This window comes from Saccostrea cucullata, unplaced genomic scaffold (genome assembly GCF_032062105.1).
Source record: "Saccostrea cucullata isolate Sc308-1 unplaced genomic scaffold, CSIRO_AGI_Scuc_v1 ctg7379, whole genome shotgun sequence".
In the NCBI taxonomy this organism is placed as follows: Eukaryota; Metazoa; Mollusca; class Bivalvia; order Ostreida; family Ostreidae; genus Saccostrea; species Saccostrea cuccullata.
Window position 1 is genome coordinate 13,474 of NW_026927939.1, and position 10,065 is coordinate 23,538.

A 10,065-nucleotide genomic window follows, 5' to 3' on the forward strand; every position below is an offset into this window, starting at 1 on the left:
GCTCATCGTCGATGTTTTCAAAATTTAGAATTAAGACCCGCTACCCGTAATATAAACGAACAGCCAAAGAATGTGCAGGGCAGGTGACCTTTTCATTTGATTATACGCAAATAAATGTAAAAATGAGAAGAAAAAGAAGGAAAATCATAACATTTGCCATCAATCTTTGTTCATAGCTATGCATCATATAATACAGTGTTAAGTCCTTGTGTGATTCTTTGGGTTTTCTTTTAACTTCATCTTTCATTAAGAAATGAACAGGTAGCTTTACAGTTTACTTCCACGGGGCATGTTAAACTATATTACCCGTTCGAAGGCAGTATGCATTGTTCCTACTGATGCATCGATCTTTCTTTCACAGTGCGATATTCTCTAACCCAAATGTTTTATTGCCCAGTCAAATATTCTGGAACCACTGTTTGCCATACAAGTTATACTGTACTATGTGAAAATGTCGATAAATTATGGGAACAATTAAGACTATAGAAATGTAACTGATACAGTTAAGGTACATTGATACTCTGATAAGAGAGATAACTCTTAATGACACAAATGTTTATTATTCCTTTAAACTAGTAATATATGTCAAGTTTAAGTGTCTTTTTTGTCAAATTTTGCCCCGCAAGCCATGCTATAATTGTTTGTATTTTATTCAGAATATTCATTTCCTTTGGAAAATCATAAAGGTTAAAGGAAATTTTCATATGAGTGAGCAGAGGGTTTATGACCCTTAATATTTTTCTGTGTCGGATATGATGGTTACCATCAAGGCATCGTGGTAACTGTAGTACGTTGATATTTTTTTCACTTCTGCTTGTAAGGATGTTGATAAATACACATGATCAAGTATTGTTGCTCCTTCTGTTGTATTAAAATTAACTATTTGTTTGAAGCCTTGATTGGTCATAAAAGTTTGAATAGATCCTGCAGATCTTGCATCTTCATTGAAGTCTCCCAGACAAACACAGAACTTACTTTGTGATTTGTAGTATGACATCACCTTTTCGAATTGTAATAAGAACTGGGAAACATTTAAAGAATTTGGCCGATAGACAGTTACAACAGCTATATCTTGTGAAACACACTTCACGCAGATGCCCTCAATATTCTTTACAGGAAGTGAGGAAACATTTTTTTCATGTCCAGTTTCTTTGATGTAAACTGCAACACCTCCACCATTTGATGCACGCAGCTTTGACATTTGAGCACTGCTCTCATCATATACATCTCCTCTTGTTGCTTGGTGAAAATGGTAATCGTTTATTTTAAATGAACTAACATTTTGTCCAGATCTTAACCAAGTCTCTGTCAAGCAAATGATGTCTGCATTCCTACAGCGAATGTCCTTTCTCAGATCTTCAAAATGTTTATTGAGACTCTGAATGTTATGTAGATACATTGTAATACCTTGTTCTGATGCATCAAAGTTTGGTAGTATCAATTTTGGCATTTCTTGCAAGGCTGATTTGACTTCTGGGTCAGCGTATATCTTTTTCTTTAACGACTCAATGTCATTTGTTTCGATAAATAATCCTTGTTTTGATGTAACTCTGCTCAACGCAACGTATCCTTGTCCAGGAGAAAACGTCCGATCTAAATTTACGACAACCTTGTCAACTGTCATGCCTTGTACTTTGTGAGCTGTGCAAGCCCAAGACAATCGTAATGGAAACTGATGTCGAACAACATTTTTTGTTTTCTGTTCTAGTATCTCCTCTTGAACTCTTTCAATCAGAACAATGTTTCCATTTTTTGTTTTATTTCCGGACTTCATCCCAACATTGATGTTGTCAAATATTACTCCTACTGCAACAACAGTGTTAACGCCGTGTATTTGACCATGTAAGAAATGTGTTATATGCCCCATAACTCCATTTACTAGTCCGTCTTCTACATTACAGTTTCTTGTAAGCATGACTCTTGCACCAACTCCCATTAACAAACTACTAGAAAGATTGTCTGTTCTCGACCTTGTCAAAGGCTTGCTTCTTAAGACTAGCTTGCCTGATGCTCTATCTTTGGTAAAGTCTTGCGCATCAATCTCAACAATGTCTTCACAGGTTCTTCTGAGCATTGTCAAGTTATAGGCATTTACTTCATCATTCGTTGCATAGACGTGAAGAACATCATTTGGCCCTTCCCTTACACATTCTTTCAAGATAGAATTTGTTTCATATTCCAGTGGTTCTTTTATTTCTCTACTTCGAAGTGAATTCAATGCTATTGCAAATGAGATGTCTTCACGTTGCCGCATAATTTCAGATAACTCCACCACTTTGAAAAGGTCAAGCCAATGATCAACAGGGTAAGCAGCATTTTCTTTATATAGCCTTTCATCTTTGCGTTGTTTTACTGGAGGAAGTTGGTAGAAATCTCCAACAGCTATCACAGAAACTCCTCCAAATGGTTCCCTGCATTTCTTAATCTGTACAAGTCTTTCATGAACATAGTACAATAATCTTTTGTAAACCATGGAAATTTCATCAATAACCAGAATTTGCAGGTCTCCAAGTTGCACTCTCATTTCACTTAGACTCTGTTCTCTCAATGGTTCATATGGCAAAGTCATATATTTGGGCAGTGAAAATAAATGATGAATAGTATTTCCCCCAATATTGAAAGCAGCTGTTCCAGTAAAGGCAGCAAGTAGTACTGATACACTGTCAGGAGATGTCAAATTCTTTCCAAGTATTCGTGATGCCTCATAATGTATGGCTTTGATTAGATGGCTTTTGCCTGTTCCTGCTCCACCAGTTATAAATATGTGCAGGGCGTCAGTTTTTTCCCCAAAATGTTTTTCCAAACACCATTCCCGAACTAAGTAAAATACCTTTGTTTGAGTCTCGTTTAAATTTTGTAGGATCTGTAATGTCTCCTCCTTTGATTGTGTATTCTGTTCTACTTTGAAAAGAACATCACAATTCATTTCTGTTTGCATGTCTGGCAAGTCTTCTGTCACATTCAGATCCAAACTTTTATTTCTCTCATAAGAACATTCCTCTCTCATTAGTTCTGTCTCAGGACAAAGGTTTGCCCATGCATCCTCTGGTTCTCCGATGTTTTCGAAAATATCCTGTGCCTCTGCAATTAGTTCTTCATTTTGAGCATAACGCAATCGGTTTGTATCAACAATTGATTTGACTGATTGCACACTCTTCTTTCCTGTGATTCGCACATGTCCATTTTCATAAAATGTTTCATATAGATCAAATCCTGGAGGTTTTAATTGAGGCTCTGTCCAGTACGGCAAGAACAATTGAAGCAGGCTTTGGTAATACTTTTCTGACATTTTTTCTGCACTGAATCTAGGGTATCTTATTACAGCTGGCTTTGTGCGTGTTCTTCTTTGGATAAATCCCTTGTTATTTTGGAGTTCAAAAACATTTTCGTTTAAACTCTTTGGAACCTGTGATTTAGCAAGTACCCGGAATTCTGAGCAAAACTCAGCCAAACACATATTCTGAAACACAGTTTTATTTGGTCGATTTGCATACCTTTCTACTATATTTGTCATCCAAATGTCATCTTCATCGTCGTTATTCTCATCATGTTCATCGTCCCCCAGACTATGTTTTCTTTTCAGCTGTGACAATGGTTTCGTCAGTCGAGTAGGATTTTCCCCTACAGGTACAAACACTACTTTTCTCGAACATTCTTTCATCTTCAAGTTGCATACACGATATACAGCTTCTTGTGCGCTCACTTCCCTATGGTTTAGGTAGGCAGAACCAATTTTCTTTAAAGTTGTTCGTGCACTTTCATTTCCTTCTTCTGCCTCTATTTTGGTTTGTTTCAACACCATTCCCATTTCCCTCTCAGACTTTGAAATGTATGAAATTATGTAGACAATGCAGCTAAATGGATCCAAAACAAATTGAATATCCATATTTGCATCCCAGCATTTCAAAAGACATGGATTATACTGATTGGTCCAGAGCTCGCATGGATTTCTTTCTAGAATAACTGTTCTCTTCTTTGCTAATCTTTTGTGTGCATCCTCATACTGTTCTTGCGTCAAACCCAGATGCTCAAAAATTTCTTCTGTAGTGCGTGTTTCATTTGCTTCATCTTGCACCTCATTCCAAACTCTCAGTAATATTTCTTTAGAAATTGAGCGTTCATGTTTTAAATCAGTAGCTTCCGCAGCATTCTCCAAGCTCTCATGCTCGACAGGAGAATTTATGAATGTACATACAGAAGGTGGTCTAGGAAAGTTAAATCTACATTCTGTGCCCTTCTTTCTGCAAGACTTCGAGTGTTTCCTGCTGTGTTGCTGTACTGCTAGAACAATATCCCTCAGTTCCAAATCTTCATTCTGAGAAGGCACTGCACAACTGACATATTTGTCAATGAAATTGCATACAGCTTCCTCTCCGTCTTCATCAAGTTTTGGGGCATTCTCTATCCAATATAAACAGTGCATGTGAGGAGACCCTCTCTGCTGGAATTCGACTCTTTGGAAAAAATCTGATACTTTTCCAATTGGTTCCAATGGTGAAAATATCACTTCTGTCTGGAAAACATGAAATCTGTGTTCGAACATCCTAGCAACTGTGACAGGATTACTTCTCAACACCTCATTCTTTTCGGACCAATCCATCAAACACGGATCTCTATTATCGCATTGTTGTCTCAATATTGTGGCAACTGCATCATTCCATCTATGCTCCGCAGCGGAAAATGAGCAAAACCAAGTTGGTATTCCTAACTGCCGAAGCATAGCAAAGAGATCCTTTTGCGCTGCTGACCAATATGCTGGCGTTCCACGTATGGGCTGCATGAATCGCAAAGCCTCGTCATTTTTCATCAATTTCGAAAGTACTTCAGGATTTTGTACCATATCTGATGTCACAAATTGGTCCCTTCCTATTCTCCTGACTGATTTTCTAATTGATATCTGTGTCTTTTCTATAACCTGGTTTAAATCGGACAAAAACTGACTGAAAAAAATATAACTACTGTCTTTAGCAAATCTTCCGTCAGTATTCATCAGGCGGTTGTTGAAGTATCTCGACAGTGTTATTCGTGTTTCTCTATTGTCATTCCATGAAAAACGTCCACTTGGAAATAAGTATGGAAATGTTTTAGCCTCATTTCCTTCTTCCTGTAACATCCTTACTGGATTATTTCCTTCTCCTGGAGCAATGTCATAAATTTCATCAAAGTAATGATCAAGAACCTCCTGAGCAATATCAACAGGCTGTAAACAAGTATCTGTTGCAATTTGCTGCTGATCATCATCATCTGATAACAGATTATCACTCTCTGACATTTCCGGAGAATCGTTAAAATTCCCTTTCCAGTTTGCATCTATAGCTACGTCTTCATACCACTGATTGTTTTGTTTCAAAAAATTTAATGCATTGAATATGTGCGTTGGATCAACAAACTGGTATTCGACGTACCCCTTATAATTCAATTTTCTTTTCAGTTTCACTCTCAGCAGAAGATCTTCTCCAGGTTTCATTGGCAAACTTGTAACTTTCTTCAGATCTGATGGTACACATACAACTGGCCCATGAATATTTTTCTGACCACCATGAGGAAGAGCCATGACTTTCATAAAGGGTATATGTATTGCAATTAAGTGTTTCTCAAGGCTGTTAAGTTCTTTCAATTCCTTTGGAATATCTTCAAGGGCCATTTTGTTAAATGCTGCTTCTGCTGGAAGAGAACCCCTCATGATTTTCCTGTGACAAGTGAAACAAATCCATAACTTTGACTTAACGCAGTTCTTCGTACATGACTCTGAGCACTGGTGACAATACTTTTCCTGAATGCACATTTCTGCAATATTTGCTGCCTCCTCATTCTTCGCATATGTTTCTCGTTCGCATCTTTGAACTTGGTTTTGAAAAAAGAGACGATCACAGCAACAGCATGAATAATCTATGCCCTGCATAACTTTCCCTTTAAACACTCTCACCACCTCTTCCTGATTTTCAAGTCTAGCTCGTTGAGCAATTCTCCTACTTTTAACCTTTGTCTTTTTTTGCATTTTTGTTATCACACTGGAATTGTATTGTTTTTTACTGGAAGCTTTCCGTTTCGATCTGAAACATTGATCACTTTTATAATTCTCAGCTGCAACATGAAGTTTTCTCTCCCGGTAGTTTTCATTTTCTTTGTATCTCTTTTTGCTTGAAGTATTTACAAGATTTCTGTGCATTTCATCTGATTTGTACTTTTGTCTGCTTTTTGCTTTTACACCTTCTCTGTGTTCAACGTTACTTTTATATTTCTGAATACTTCTCATTTTCACATCTTCCCTATGCTCCTCATTTACTGCATATTTCTGAATACTTCTCTTTTTCACATCTTCCCTGTGATCATCATTTACTGCATATTTCTGAATACTTCTCTTTTTCACATCTTCCCTGTGATCATCATTTACTGCATACCTCTCAATACTTCTCTTTTTGACACCATCTCTATGTTCTTTATCTAGTGCATATTTTTCAACACTTCTCTTTTTCACATCTTCCCTAAGATCATCATTTCTTGCATACCTGTCAATACTTCTCTTTTTGACATCTTCCCTGTGATCATCATTTGTTAAATACCTTTCAATACTTCTCTTTTTAGTTTTTTTGTGGTACTCAGAATCATTAAAATACTTTGTTTTGCTAACTAGTTTTACATTAGCTTGAAATTCTGCATCATTCAAGTACCTTTGAAAGGCCGATTTCAGTTTCTTCTCTCTAAATTGTACATCTTCCTGGTACCTTTTCCTCAAAGACTGTCTTCGTTTTTCTGATGCACTTGATATTTTTTGTTCTTTTGATGTAGCTTGCCTGCTCTCCTGCATACGTTTTCGGTTTATGTACCGCTTTTGATATTCCTGAGGAATTTTATCCTGTTCCGTTTGTTGTATGTTTAATTCCTCTCCATTTACAGAAAGAACTACATTGTAATGGTTTTGTTGGTAGTGGTTCAGATAAATTGCACCAGTTCTTCTTTGCCTACAAGGATCCACCTCTTTAACTGAAAACCTTAACCAACTCCCTCCTGAGTATGTGTATAAATCAATGTTCAGCAAATGAGCTGTTGCAAATATTTCCACCTCAGTAGCCCATGTACCTTCTTGTGACATTTGAGTAGAGGACATGTGACTTTCAACAGATTGTATACCATCTTTTAGGAATGGTTTAAATAATTCTTTGTTTCTCATCATATGTTCACAGACAGCTTTGCGCATTATATTGTGGAAATCTTCTGAGTTTGTAAGACTGAATGAAACAGCTCTAAAAAAGCAGTTTCCATCCCCTAAAGTTTCTTTCTGAAAACTAGGTTCTTTGATATTAGTCCTTTGACCCTGGACCTCAACAGCATTTCTTCTGCTAATGAAGGGAATGTTCAACTCCTGACAAATGTGTTTTTTCATATCATTAGTCAGAGGGATAAAACTATATTGTAATTGTTCATGACCAACAAAGATCACATCATCATTCCTATCACAGGATTCAACAGTAGTTTCCACCAAAAGCTCTGAACTTCTAGGCAAATTACTTGTATCCTCTTCCTCCTCTAGTAAAGTACTGACATTAGCAATAAAATTCATTTTGCAGGTTACGCCACTCAAATTACACTCAACTCCCTCAGAATATCCCATTGAAAGAGCAAGACCTTGAAGATATGAATAAACTTCATTGACATTTTGAAATAAAATCCTTGTACTCTTTCCAGTCACACTTAACATTCCATCAGAAGATCTAGAATGGGAATCAAAAGCAAAAAAGCCCCTTTCTGTTGACCCTATTAGCATAGTATTTCCACCAAAGCACACAAAACAGCCGTCAGTGTCTGTAAGTGCAACCTGAAGTGCTTCGTATAGTGGTAATGCATTAAACTCTGCATAGTTTAAGCAATTGTTTGCCATAATAACACTTGCAACTGACTTATTTGCATGGAATTGGTATGACCGATTAAAGCATTCAAAGAGTTGTGGTAATTCCTCAACAAGCAAATACCTGTTATTGACTGACGAACTCCTTTGCAAATATGTATACAATTCATCACCTGTCATTAAAATCCTATCCATATCCATTGTTGTCCAGATCGTAGCATTTTTAAGTTTGTGATAAGCTAATCCAGCTAAACAATTAGCAACACATTGTGTCCCAGCATTCTCTTCAAATATAGGGTGAGCTTGATGAAATGAACCCTGGATGGAGTAATATATGTCATAGTTACCTCTCTTCCATGATTTCTGCCAACATGGATCATTTCCTTCATTCAAATTCTCTTCACCACAATTCTCTGAAATTGTATGTTTCTCATTGTTCTCATTGTCATTTCTATTTGTTTTCATTTCAGGTTCTATATTGCATTCGTTCAAATTTCCTTTCAATATTCGTTGAGACTCAGTTTTAATATCAGTTAAAGTGCCCTCATCTTTTGATATCCTACTGGTCTCCTCCGCCCTGGAGGTATCCAGCTGCGCCTGACCTGCTGGGCTAGGCTTAAAGCCATCATCATGCCCAGGTACTCTCGGTGGAGCACAAACCCACGCTGGGGAGTCAGGGGACGGTGCCTTGTCCTCGTTGCGGACAAACAGACGACTTCCCCGAGGAGATGGCAACCTCGGGGCAGGTGAATGCATTCTCACACAAGGTGAGGCCTGCACCCTGGCCAGGGGTTTTTCCTCTTTAGGTGGAAACCCCATGGAACCAAGCCCCGGAAAATTACCGGGAGGAGCTGAGACAGCTCCATCCTCCAACCTGCCAGGAACAGAAAACTCTGACTTCTCTCTCTCCTGTCTCTTTCTGGCTTTGTCACGCTCACGCCGTTGCCTATTACTAATGGCCTTTTTTCTCTTTGGCATCTAAAAAAAATAAAACCTTTTTCTTAATTTTAAGCATTCTGATCAGTGATTATTTTAGCATCAATTCTCACTCTTAGTTAAACAAGAGGCCCAAGGGCCTTGAATTGCTCTCTGATAAATTCTATAATCTATCACTATTATTAGTATTGAAGCCCTAACTCCAAATATTCTAAGACCCAAGATGCATCAACTGACAAAGTTTGGTGATTATTAGCCAGTTAGGACTGAAGATATTTCAATATAACTATAAAATACATGTACCATAAGTAGGTCACCACAACCTTCTTTTTAATTGAAATTTTCTGAGGACTTTTGAATTAATTTATTTACAAAGGTTAATGATTCTAAGAAAATAAAATACCAAGGTATTCAGAAGTAGGTCATCATGACCTACTTTTTGGTTGACATTCTTCGAGAAACCTAAGACCCATCAACTGACAAAGTTTGATGATTCTAAGCCAGTAAGTACCTAAGATACTTAAATCATAAGATACTTGAATAATAGGGGTGCAATGATACGCCTACCCCACGATACGATACATATCACGGTATTCAGTTCACGGTACAATACGTATCACGATATATCACATATTGGGTTAAAAAAACAGACATTTTTCATCATATACTTTAAACTGGAAGTAATTTCCTGTGCAAATTTTAATCTTCAACATATCCTGATCCTTGTATGCAATTTGAGGAAAATCTGCCGGGTGGTTCTTGGTGGTTTTTTTAGCAAACAGTACTTTTGGTTTTATTTTCCTGATTATCTCCCCTTGTTTAAGGGTCCCAACCCTAGTTTTAGTAAAAATGGTAGCCCTTGGGACAAGGATACCCTGTGACAAATTTAACAATGATTGGCCAAGGGGTTCTTGAGTTATTGCCTATATTCTAAAAAAGTTTATGCACACCGGAAAAATGGCCATGGCATTAGAGCTAACAAGATGTGTTTGTGAAACACTATGCGCACGGTGGCAACAAAGTTCAAAAAATCTATTTTTAGCATATTGGTCACAGTCAAGGTCACAAGGTCATTGACCATGTTGTCATTTGAAAGCACTTAATCGGTGGAGTATGCATCCCAAATATGAAGTCCCTGTCTCCTATGGTTCAAAAGTTATGGCAAAAAGTGTAAAAAGCTATTTTTAGCATATAGGTCACAGTCAAGGTCACAAGATCATTGACCTTGTCGTCGTTTGAAAAGACTTTATTAGTGGAGTATGCATATCAAATATGAAGTCCCT

General features: G+C 37.3%; 1 protein-coding gene across 1 annotated transcript; it reads right to left on the minus strand.

The window, feature by feature from the left end:
• Window positions 1-730: 730 nt before the first annotated feature.
• On the minus strand, window positions 731-8,824 carry LOC134275940 (uncharacterized). The gene has a single exon (XM_062758219.1). It carries the CDS (start codon window positions 8,822-8,824, stop codon window positions 731-733), a length of 8,094 nt encoding a protein of 2,697 aa, XP_062614203.1.
• Window positions 8,825-10,065: the final 1,241 nt, after the last annotated feature.